At 41.8% G+C, this 12,921-nt stretch overlaps 1 protein-coding gene across 1 annotated transcript in view; it reads right to left on the bottom strand.

Annotated features, from left to right (window-relative positions):
• Window positions 1–12,921, bottom strand: part of LOC116996644 (bifunctional heparan sulfate N-deacetylase/N-sulfotransferase 4) — a 67,090-nt gene that overhangs the window by 9,405 nt on the left and 44,764 nt on the right. Inside the window, exons 6-9 of the mRNA XM_033060518.2 lie at window positions 12,246–12,374; window positions 1,519–1,701; window positions 575–671; window positions 350–473 (exon numbers count right to left, since the gene is read on the bottom strand). Coding sequence (XP_032916409.1) covers window positions 350–473; window positions 575–671; window positions 1,519–1,701; window positions 12,246–12,374 — 533 coding nt within the window. The remainder of the gene's footprint in view (window positions 1–349; window positions 474–574; window positions 672–1,518; window positions 1,702–12,245; window positions 12,375–12,921) is intronic.

A 12,921-nucleotide genomic window follows, 5' to 3' on the forward strand; every position in this document is an offset into this window, starting at 1 on the left:
CTTTACTTCATGAAAAGCCACTTTGGAAGGAACAGAGCATAAGTCAGTGCAGCTACAGCTATGACAAGACAGAGATGTTATTCAGCATGAAGACAGAACTCATGACAGAGCTGCCTCTTGCATTCATTTGTGTGAAAACTCAGAAAATTCTTTCTGTAATATCTAAACAAAACTAGGGGCTTGATTAAATGTCCCATCATTACCAATTAGATTCTCTTTCAATCTGATCATTCCAAGCATAACGAATTCATCCAGCAATTAAGGCGGTGTCACACCCACTCCTGGAGCTGCTCCACTGTGATTTTCCATGTATTAAGAACAAACACCTCGTTTTTGTCGTTCTTCTTACCAGTCAATTCCCTTGTGGTAGTTGTTGCCGTTGAAGAACTGAACTTCCTCAAAAGTTTTTGGACTGGGGAGATTGCTGATAATGGAAGGATGCATCAGAAGGAATAAATAAAGGGCTGTTGTTCCTATGACAACAAAAAGAGATTATATTAGGAAATATTAAAAAAAACCAAACAAAACTTTGACTTTGTAGAAACTTTTTAAAAGCTCTACTTGTGCTTCTTACCTGTTTTCTGGGGTCCTATCACCAGGAATTTGGGCAGGTGGTCGCAAGTTTTGTCTCTGGACCAAATATCCCTGTGTCGTTTATCATCACACGGGTTCTGAGGGAGGAAAGGAGCTTGTGGACGTCACACTGGGGGGATCTGAAATCTTTGCAGGGTTATGCACTAATGCCAGAGCCCCACACTGAGTAGGAAAATCCCACAGTGTGTGTACAATGGTTTTGAATGACTGAGGACTAGGTTCAGTCATTAGCACAAAAGATAAAAAAGGGAAAAAAGAGATTGAAACATTGATTTAATCACGTTTCCATTTGAGGTTAAAATGGAAACCTCTGAATAGCTTCAAGGCATTACTTTTGGAGCTGTCAGAATGGTTTTGGATGCATGGGGCTTAGTGCCAATTTTAATTTACGTGAGAATGCAGAAGGGAAAGACAAAATAGAAATGTGGGATATTATTCATCTCCTTATCTTTCTACTACCTATGAATGCAAAATAAAAACCTGTGAACAAAAGGCCCTGCAGAAGAGGTTGGGACTGGCTGCTCTTCAAAGCAGTTATCATACAGATGATGCTTTTGCATAGCGTTGACAGGTAACAGAGGATACACTTTGCTGGTGAGCAAAATTCACAAAATATGATGGAGAAAATCATCAACTGATGGGAATTGCTGCAGCCCAGTAGAAATATTATAGATTTATACTTCATTTGTAGCTGGGCCAAAAATAAGAGGGGAAATTTTCTGCACCTTTTTGCCAGTGTAAGCCCTAAATAACCAGGTTTCCCTGGTGCCACCAAGGATTTATGCCAGTGCGGCTCATGGTATCCGGTTCAGAGAAGATCAGGTACGTGTAACCATTAAATTACAGTGCTGACATCACATCACATTCCCATGCTGGTTCCAAGGAGCTGATTGCAGCTGGAGGAGGAAGAGGAGGTGGCTTTACCTGCCAGAGAGGGTCTGTCTGCTCGGGGAAGAGCTCGAAGTACTTCTGGGCCAGCTGCACGGGGGGCAGTGTCTGCAGCCTCAGGTTTGTGGAGCTCTTGACAAAGCTGGCGAGGTTGGCAAAGGTGTACAGGCCCAGGCGGTCGTTCCCGTAGTTGGACAGGTGGGTCATGAAAATGCTGATCTGGGGGCAAGAGGAGCCTGTCAGGCTGGGCACACCAAAAACCCAATGTGCTGTTTCCCCCCAGGCTGGCTGGTTTGTCTAGAATAGCATGGCTGTAAGTAGGGGAATAAATTCTGACACTGAAACACCCCCAGGCTTTGTGAATGATGGTATCTCAGCTAAGTATCTCTGTCTTATTTTCTCCTTAAAGCTGATATAACTTGGTTTTTATCAGTCTTTATGTGGCCACTGCCTTGTAGATCTCATGATTTATTTCAGAGGAATAAAGAGAGTTTATAAGAATAATGTGACAAATGTATTTCCCAGCATTTTCTTTCCATGAGGTGATTAAACTGATGTTTGTGGCTGCTTTTAGATTGTCATTATTTACTTTTATGAAGATGGCACCAAACTGAATGTTGTCACTTGGCTGTTTTAGTCAGTGCATTGGTCTGAGAGGGGATGGACTGGCAGTGAAATTTGATGAGAGCTGCAGGCAGATTTGGGGAACTGAAGCACCTCATACTGCAGAAGTCAGCTGTGGACAGTGAGGACACCTGATTGCCAGGTAAATTTTTTTCTTTGCAGAGATTATTGTGTCCAGGTGAGCCTTGCTTAGGATGAGTAGGAATGGGGAGGAGTTTATAAAGTCATGTGCAGCACACCTGCCCTCTTTTCCTTTGAAAGCTGCTACAGGAGTCACGTTCAGGTCAGTGAATTTGGAGTTTTTAAATTCAAAATTAATTGAATTAATGTGCTGGAGGGCTGTTGGATATGGTTTGAGTGATGCCTTGCATACCATGGGGGGCAGTGTTTAGGCAGCACTGCTTTGGAGCCTGGATTGTGGGTCAGGTATGCTCTGAAATACCTGTGTGTGTCTCAGGAATGTTGTTAGCACTGATCCAAGCTTTCCCTCCAGTGGGCTCCTGCTCTGTTGTCCCAGGCTTGTCCCCAGCACATCAGGGGATAAGAAGCCACCACTTCCCACTCTCACCCTCTTGCTGTGCCAAGGTGGTGCTTCCTTAACCATTAGCCCCCAGAGTCTGAAAATGTGTCCATTAGTTGGTTAAATTATTTAAAAGGCTTTTAGTACTCCTCCAAGGGGGAGACAGATGGAGCTTAGGAGAAAGTGTCCCTCATGGCCCTTCTGCAGTGGGTTTGCATTCTGCACACTTTAAGCCACAAAAGGTGATTGATTCTTCACTTTTATTCTGCTCTGGGCCTTGGCTAAGCAGAGATTGGAAAGTGTACAAGTTGTTTGGTCTGTGGATTGTTCTGGTGGATTCCAGTGCCTGTGCATTTTATGACCCCAAGTATTTGATGTAAACAGAGTGAATCTTAAAATTACCCTGAACTTGGTGCATGTCTCTAAGTACTACCCCAGAAACTTATCAGGAAGGTAATAAATCATCCTCTCCTCCCAAAACAGACCCCCAGCCAACAGAAACAGATCCTTGCTGGTTCAACTCCTGTAAATGTGAAAAGTTCTTCCTGCAAACTGTTTTAAAGTGATGAAAAGGAAAACACTCGTAGGAAATGTTGGTGGAGAATATCACCTCGTCTCTGGAGTGTTTGTTTGATCAGTGCTAAAGGGTCTGCCAATGACATTTAATATTATTGCAGCAAATGAAGTATGCAAGTAAATCTGTGTGCTCTTTGTGCTTTGTTTACACTTGAAAATGGATAGGATTGCTTTTAATGTTAAAATGTACTTGTAGGAGATGAGTATTAGCTTATTCTAGGAGTTTCATTAGGCTACAAACCAATTTAAAAGATCCAATTAATCACTTTTCATGGAGTCAAAAGATCTTGGATATCTCTTTTGACTTTTGCTCTGTTGGTCTTTTTGGAAGTGAAAACTCCTCAGATATGGTGCATTATTATTTGCATTATTATTAATGCAATAAAACAGGATTTAATTCTCCAAGTCACTGGGGATGAAAGGTGCTGGGTTTCAGCTGTTGATGTTTAGAGCATGGATGATATCAGATTGTTTGTAAATTAATGGCAGGACCATCACACCATTTCACATGTGGTTTTTGTTTCTAGGGCTCTTTCACATCACTTGCATCTAGAATTTAGATATACAGTGTTTTCTCTATATGGAATGCAGGCTCGTGTTATATAGAAAATGGAACCTGCAGCATCTAGTAGAGAGAAACAAAGGGCTTTAAAAAAATATTGGAATATAAACCAGCCCCTTTAAACTGCATTCTGTACTCAGAGTTTGTGTGCTTGCTCTGGATGCACAGCCCTACTAATGCAGAACAAAGAGCTTTTTACTTTCTGTAATTGCCAAACTTAGCACAGCTTTAGCTGGAAGTTTGTTTTTGGACAAAGATTAGCCGCCTGCCTCTGGGAGGCACAGCTGAAGTGTAACACAATCTCAAGGATGGCAATCCCGTGTTGGGAATAGAACATTGGCTGATTCCTTTCTGCTGATATTTGAAACTCTCCCTGTTCATCGATCAAGCACTTGCAATGAAAAAATCCATTAGCAAACTTAGGTATAAATGTGCTCCACCTCATCCTCTCAGCCATTCCATAATTAAATAGGATCAATGTTCCCTTTTAGTCCTTTCCTCCTGCTGCTTGTTTGGCCCTGGCCCATGGCTGGAAAGCCCAGGAGCCAGAGATGGGTGCCATGTGGGAATTCCACTGCTCTGAGAGGAAATTGATGCTTACAGTCCTTAGGGCTTTTTTCCTTGCTTTCTCACCTCTTAATAAGATTTGCCAGAAGGGAGGAATTAGCACAAGGGGCACAGTGAGCATTGTGCATGAGAGAGCCATGGGGGCAGCCCGTGGTGCTCCTGCAGAGTGGGGAGGGCACTGACTGCTCTCTCCTCTCCCACCACAACGGATCTGGATGGCAGCCCCTTGGATTTCTGTGCAAATGGGAGGGCAGGGCTGTGGAACGCAGACCTGCCAGGTTTCCACGTGCTGATCCCTGCAGCTCTGTCAGGCTGGCCAGGCAGTGCATCCTCCAGTCCGGAGTGGCTCATCCCTCTCCCTCCTCCCGGGGTGGATCACAGGCTGGACCACAGCCCCGTTCCCTGATAATAATTCCCTAATGCAGCTGTTTGTGCTGCCAGGAGGAAGCTGGGAGGGAGATTTTTGTGTTGACAAAGCACTAATTTTAATAATGACAAATGGCTTCTCCAGAATTCAGCGCTATTCATATTCATGACCCTTCTGCTGCTGAAGCAAAATCATTTATATGTCTGAAAATCGCTTTTTTTCCCACTCTTACTCTCTTTCCACTCTGCACATCTGTTTATACTTTAATGTTCTTGACAGGATAATCAAATATTTTCCAAATATAATATCTCTAAAGAAAGCAACGAAGTCAGTGTTTGGACAGAAACATTTTTGTCTTTGATTGAAGGGGAAACAAAACCACCGAATGGCATTTTATTTCCCGTGCCCATATTCATTACCCTGCCTGCTCTCCACCTCCAGTGCTCTCAGGGTGGGAGTGGAAGCTGCTGTCCATCAGAGCTGGGAAGTGGCCCTGGGACAACTGTACAAATGCTGTAGAGCCTCTATGTTGTTTTAAAATTCCCTATTGGAAGGGCAAAATTGTTTCTCATTTACCCAGGAACGCTTTCTGCTTTTCCATTGTTTAGCTGGCAGGATTAAATGAATTCCTTAGTATTGACAGAACAATCCTGTGCCTTGTTCCTTCCCTTCTGAGAATACAGTTGCTAGGTTAGATATTTTATTTTTTTTTCTATTATCTCTCCAAGTTTTGCTTCTAAAATAAAGGCTAAATCGTGAGCACATTCCAACACAGCCACTGTTCTCCAGGACATTTCTGACACCACAGGTGCCTGATGAAAAAATCTGGTTGGAAGGGTCTAATCCATTAATTATATATATTAGTTGTATATCTCTCTTTTTTCTTTTTTTTCCCCCAAATTAGAAAAAATTGTGGGTTTTTAGGTTTTTTTTACTCTTACCAAATGTGTTCAGAGGCTGTGAAAAAATAACTGCTGCTTTTGATGAATTTGTGCAATTGGTGCGTAGCTGCGTGAGGGTGGAAAATCTGAATGGATGTTTTATGGCTGTTCATTTGTCACACTGGTGCAATGATCAGCACAGCTAATTGTGGCCAAAGCTGAATGAATCCTGCCCAAGTGCTCTGCTCACATCTGTGGGGCCCAGGAAGCCTCTGCAGAAGTCTGCAGCAATTCAATCCTCTTGTTATTTCCATTTTCTACTGAAATTCATGATACTGGAGTTTTTCTTGCCATCTGTGTTTTCTCATTGAAAAGACTTCCTTAGACTATAAACTCTCTCTAAGAAGAAAATAAATAAATCTATTCAGTTCAGACTTAAGAATAAACCCAAGTTCAAATTCAGGAAATAAAGCAGATTGAAATGGGTTTGGGTACTGTTGGCTCAGGTCAGGCTGAACATGAAGCAGAGCTCTGGAGGACAGGGGACATCCAGGAAAAAGAAGCCCAAATGATGATGAGTTTGGATAAGTGCCCATAAAGGACAGTTTCTCTGCCATTTCTCCTTAGAGATGTGGTAAATGAAGATCTGCTTCTAACTGTGCTTGAAATGATGGGATGAATGATGTCTTTATCCTTGACATGACACTGTAATCTCCAGGTAGAGGAAGGAAATGCAATCTTGGCATTCCCTATGGAAATGACTGCCCAGGACCCTGCATACCAAGTTACAGAACAAGTGTAAATCATTCTGTTTATTCTAAGCACTCCTGTAAACACTAAGTAAGAGTTTTCTCCAGGATATTTTCTTTGGAAATGCCTGGCAAGTTGATATAGGTTGGACATGCAGGAAATTTATCATTTGTTTTTATAACAGTTCTACTGTCATGTTGCTTTCTTAGCAGTTTTCTGACTGCTCTGGATTATAGAGTGTTCATAAATGATGATTAATTAGTCCAGTTTGGTGGCATACTCTGAGCAAACAAAACCTCAGTGTTAATTTAATTCTCCACTCTTGGTTTCAGAGAAAAAAAAAAAAGGCAGCATTTTCAGTTCACTAGAGGATATAATATTCTCAAATCAGCCACTTTCCAATTAATTTTGAATGGCGAATACAGCGAGGAAATTTTGTTCTTGTCCATTTACTTCTATTAAGGATTCATTTTCAATAATCAGAGAGTTCGGAGTCAGCTTGTTTTCACCTGAAAGGTTTGCTCCTGACACTTGAATAAATTATTGCATGGTGTGTGCAGGAAGGTAACAGATTCTTTCCCTAATACCCCCTTGTTGACATGGTTGTTTACTGCTATTTCTGCCAGTATTTCTCTTCCCAATTTGCTGGGAAGGAATTCTGGTAAAATATCAAAATGTGTGGAAAGCAGGAAAATGTCATGAAAGAAGGAAAGGAGATGTGCTATCCTTGAAATGTTTTCTCATGCTCTGTGTTTCTAGCTAATTAGTTTCTAAATATGCTACTGAAGGCTTGAGTTTCCATGGGATAATATTTCCCTGTAATAGCTCTGTGCAGCCATGTGGGATGAGGGGAAAAATAATGATTTACCAAGAGGGAAAAGGATTCAAAAATGTGAGGAAGGTCGGGGTTGATTTGCTGTGTTTATGACCATTAAGATAAATTCTGATGTAACTTGCTAACAAAACTCCCTTTTAATTTGGTAGAATGACCCTTTCCTTCCTGTCAGTTTGGAGAGGGACATGCCTGTCCCTGTGAGCTATACCCTGATAATTGCAGCTCCACAAATATTGACGATTTTACTGGGGAGGTTGCCTGCCTGCTTTTTTCCCGTCCCTGAAATGTGCTGAGATGCTCAGTTCACAGGGCCCTCAGCACAACTCTGCTGTGAATTACTTTTGGATTGCAGCACATTTCCTACAATGCCCAAGGTTATTTTTTATTCTTTCTATAGCTATACTCAGAGAAACAAAGCAAATAAAAAGAAAAATATTATCAACGCTCAAGATGTTCCATAATAACATTCCCAAATCTCTTGTGGAGGGTATAAATTAACCCCTCTCTGCATTTACTTTTAATATTCTGCAGCAATAATGTGATTCTCCTCTGTCTCTGTGATGAGAGGGAACAAGAACAAAATCTTCCAAGTGTGGCACATGCGGGACGTGGAGGATGTAGATCTAAGAGGCTGGAAATGAGCAATAACCCTTTAGTCACGGTGAGAGTTTAAAAATGGAAATGCCTTTAAGTGGCCTCCAGAATTAAAAGCATCCCATGCCACTTGTGAAGGAGCTGGAATAATAATGTACATTATTATGGGCTGCCTGTAGCTTCTGCCAGGGGGAGTTCAAAGTTACCTTTCAATCACAAGTCTGATTTCGCTCTCCGCAACCAAATTCCCGCAAAAAAGCTAATCTTCCTGAGATTCATCTGCCACATTTCACCTCTGGTTAAAGCTTCTTAGGGGTGTTTGATTGAAGAGGGAAGAGAAGCCTGAAGAAGTGTTTAACTTCTCCCTTTTTCTGCTGCTTTTCCATTTTTAACCTGATGTGTCAGTTGCAAATATGTGATACTTCGGGGGTTTGTGGGCCAAATGTTGTGCAGGGTATGCCTGACTCTGGAGCCTGTGTGTGAGGCAGGTGTAAATCTAGAGTAGGGAGGGTTCTATATATAAAAATATGGAGAAAAATGACTTGTGCCTATTTTTATGGTAGAACTCTGGAGAGGAGACAGAATAAAAACATCCTGTGAGAGGAAGGGGAAAGGAAGACTCAGCCCAGGCAGGTTGTAACAAGGAGAGAAAGGAAGAGTAGGAAGGGTGCTGCAGAACAGGGGTTCTGGGTTATCCAAAAGCTTTTCAAGGTGAACAGGCAATGAGAAAATGTACCTCACATTGGCAAATAAATCAAATGACTGACTGCTCAACCAGGCCAGTGGGTGTTGCTGCTTCTCCTCAAAGCCCATGCTCTGATTTTTGCTGTAGTGTTCCACTGAGGTGCCTTTTGTGCTGTCACTTGCTGGCTTAATAAAAAGCTCTCTGCTTTAAAGAGGTGGTTTTTTTAAGGAGAAATGACTCTCTCGCTGTTGTTTGTAGAGGCAATAATATTTAGGGCTGTATTTATTAGCTTATCTAGGCTGTTAAATGTTTATGGCTGTTGTTTATGGCCTGTGGAGCAGGGGAGGAAAGGAGAGGAGCTATCAAACAGATAGTGGGAGACCTTGTGGATGCTGAAGAGGTGATAAATAGAACAGTTTGTAAAAGCATTAAACATGTCACAGCTTTTCCCAGGAGACTCAATGAAGGGCAGCGGTCACAGAACCCACTTGGTTTTGAGCCTGACATTTGGATGTGGAAAATTCCCCCTGAAAACTTCAACTCCAGTGGAGTTCTCTAACTCTTCCTATGAGAAACCTGCTCTTTTTCTTTAGCTGCTCAAAGCATTTCAGTTTAGGGGACTGTATGTTAGAAATGGGTTGATTTTAATTCTGAGTTTTCATGGGTAACATTTGGAAGCAAAGGGAGGGATTTGCTCTGCTCATCCCATTTGCTCTCTCTACCTCCTGCTCTGTGTTTGGTCATGATAGCAGATGCTGGGATCCTTGGAAAATACCTTGGACACATCACAGCTTCCACACCAAGCTCCTTTCCAAAAAAAAAAAAAAAAAGCAGGCACTTTAAAGCCGGCAGGTTTTACTGATGGTTAACTTGTCTTTATGAAGTGTGGCAAAACCAGAAGTGCCTGGAGAGTTGATGAGAAGTTTAAAAGGAAAGCAGTGTGGCACAGCACTGGTGAAGTAAACAATGAGGAAGGGAGATTTTAAGAACATATTCTGAGAGAAGAAAAAGGTATTCTAAAGCACAATTAAGCTAAGCAAATAATGAGAGGTAGAATTTTAAAAAGGCTGAAAATAACTGAAATCTTGAACTCCTTGAAATGCCATAAGTGTTTTTTTCATCTTATATAACCAAGTGAAGCAAATGTTAAAAAAAAAATCTTTGAAAGCACCTCAAAGCACTGCAAAAAGTAGTAAAGAATTGGAGAGGTTTTGGAAGAGAAAAAAAGACATGATGGTATTCAAAAGGTTTTGAACAGAAAATAAATTTTTACGAGTTTCAGGCTGACTTTCTTCTGCTGCTGGAGCTGAGGAATGCTGCACACCTGCAGAAAACCTAAATATGGTTTTCACAGTGCTGATTAGAAGCAGAGAATTTTCTAGCATATTTACCTAGCTGGGTAGTGTTTTACTCCTATTAAGGACATGGTGTTCTTGTCTGATGCTCTCTGGTATTGCATTCCCGACTTTGAAGTTATGTCATGAGTAGCAATGTACTATTTTGAGTAATAATGTGTTTTCTTGCCTTATGATCTTAATAGAGATGCTGTCACAAGAATTGTAGTCTTGGGACAAGTTTTATTTTGCTATCAGCTTAGACTGGGCACAAAACCAGTTTTGTAAAGTTTTTTTACATTTTGGTTGAAGTTTTAGATGTCATTTTTTTCCTCTTCCCTTCTTTCTAGTGAGTGTGGTGGTTTTGCTGCTCTCTTTTCACTGCTGCTGTGTAATGCTGATGCCACAGCTTTTGGGAGGTCTGTCCTAATTAAGATTTAGTGACTTACTGGGTTTTTTGATGTTTGTCAAACCACATAGTAAATAACATCAAAGATGATTATAACTTAACTCTGAACATCCAGCTTTGGTCTGGCAAGGGAGATAAGAAACTTTTAACTGAAATTTTTCTTACTTGTATCAAATAGTAAAGCAAAGTCCAAGAAGATAATTTTTCATTTTCTGCCCCAAACTGTAATTGTATTTCTTATTTATACATAGATCTGAAGCTCCTTGTTATTGCTCTAAGCCTCTAAATGAAGGAAACCCTTCAGAGGGGAGCTGGATTGATACCTTTGAAAGAGTTTCATTATTTGGGTTTATTTCAAACCCAGTCTGTTTGCTGAGCCTTCCCCACTAACTTTAATGAGCTTTGCTTTGAAGTGTTTATGCAAAAAGTACCCCAAACTGCAGGCTTGAGCAGCCTGCTGCCTCAGCTGGATTCTGGAAAGGTCTGCCTGGGATTCTTGTAACCCTCATTAAAACTCGAAGGAAGTTGGTTTGATTTCTGTCTGTCTTGGTGGAATTTATCCCTCCTCTGCCTACTACTAAATCATCTCTGCCAGACATGACTCATCTTTAGGATTCATAAATTAGAAAGTGAAAATATCTCTCTGAGCCACAGAGTATTCAGTAGAAGCCATTTAAAAAAATTCCATCAGAAGATCCCCTTGACAATCTCTCTGCAAACTTTATTCCAATGCAGTGTCCCTTGGGCACTTTCTAATTTAACCATCTGTGTGGTACTGCTTCATGGAAGCACAAACATTTTTGGTATTTGAGCTTAATATGTATTTGTAATACATGTGCTGAAATTGCTAACCATGACCTGAGGAAGGGACAGAGTTTCTATAAACCTCTTGAAAAACTGTTTAATCAAAAGTTGATCATTGCAGCTTTTTCAAATACCACCATTAGTATCTACTGCACTCTCAATTTATTGGGACACAGATTGGCTGAGGAATTTGGGCTGTTCTAAGAATTGCTCATGGGGAAAGGAGCTCTCCATCCTCTGCTGCAGGATACTGCACTGCCCAAATCTGAGGAAATCTTCACATAAGTGAGAAATGCACAGGTATTCATCCAAGTAGGATAAAACTCAGTGTGAATCCCAAGCTACACCTCAGGAATAGTATGGGATGAAAAGGCAGCCTGAGAGAACTGCAAGTAATGGGGAGACAGGATAAAGAGGGATCTGTTTTGTTCTCAAATGAGGTGTCATGTGTATGGTACAGAAACATTCCTGATGGAAATGTCTCCTTCCTTTAAGACCACTGAATCCAACTCGGACACCAACTTAGCCAGCCAAAATGTTCACTCACAAGCATCTAACTGTATAATACCAAAAATCTATATTTAGGTGTCTAAATAAAAGTGACCTGGATTTGAGAGTCAGCTCCACCTGAAGTTTCTTTAGCACTGCAGTTTAAACTCACTGAAAATGAGGCTGCCTGGCAAGACAAGGGATATTTATCTTGTGCCTAGTGCAGCTTGTTTGGATGGAATGGGAAGGAGGGAGGACAATGGCAAGGAAAAATAAGGGGGCTATATTGGGGGGGGTTTTGGCTCTTTCCCTGCCTCCTTGCACCTCTAGGCTCCTGTCTGAAATGGCATCAGGCAGTTTTTTAGCAGCTTAAAACCTATTTTTAGGAGCCAGTGGTGGAGGAAGGATAGCAGGCCTGAGCCCTGGGGTTTCCATTGAGCTGTGTGAGGAGTGCCCGAGGAGCCAAGCTCATGGAAAAAGAAAAAATGAACAGGATCAGTGTTTGCTACCCTCCTGGGTTAGTTTCAGCCCCAGACAGGTCTCTCAGGGGGACCTGGCTTCAGGCTGGGAAACAACAAGGAGCTGGAATTAATGCATTTCCAGGAGCTTGTTGCACATACAGTTGTAGCTGGAAATTGGCAGAAGACATTTTTCCCCTTCCTTCTCAAACCACTTGTTACCTCTGAGCAAGTGGTCCTGGTTTTTATTTCCCAACCTCCTCCCTGTTAATCAGAACATCCAAGAAGTAGCAAAAGAAGGTACCTACGGGGTTCAGGAGAATGGTGAGGAAGAGTTCTCCCCCTCGGATACTTTTGTCCAGCTCCTGAGGACCACCAGGATATTCCTTGTAAAAAATAGTGTGAGTGAAGAGGCCACAGGTCTGTCGAGGGAGCACCTGGCAACAAAAGAACAGCAGCTTACAGGTATTGCAGCTGTAATAATCCACCTGGGGAAGGACTTTTGTTTCCCCTAATTCCATTCAATATTTTCTATTTTTTTACTCAGTTAAAACAACAACCAAAACCTACTTTTAGTGGAACACTGCTGATTTTGAGTCTGTTCCAGTAGTAATTGGACTCTGCAGGAGTTGGGTTTTGAGACACTCCCTCTGCCTTGTTCAGGGAATCACAATTTTGACTTGGTATGCCCAGGCAATATTCAACTCAGCTTTTGGGATTTGAAACCACCCCTTGGAATATTTGTCAGTTCACTTATCACACCCAATCTAGAGGTTTGCATCAGGCAGGTCAAAGGACTCAGTGAGTTTTCGTGTCCTCTGTGCACTTCTAAGTGCATGGGAGGAGCCTTCTCTCCCCTGGCACACGTGCACAGGCTCTAAGAGGCAGGCAGGTGTCCCAGTCCTGCCTCTGGCAATATCAGGAGCAGAGCTGAAACTTCAGCCGTGCAGAAATGCTGGAGGAGATTACTTACACCTGTTCACC

The sequence above is a fragment of the Catharus ustulatus genome, chromosome 5 (genome assembly GCF_009819885.2).
Source record: "Catharus ustulatus isolate bCatUst1 chromosome 5, bCatUst1.pri.v2, whole genome shotgun sequence".
Classification (NCBI taxonomy): Eukaryota; Metazoa; Chordata; class Aves; order Passeriformes; family Turdidae; genus Catharus; species Catharus ustulatus.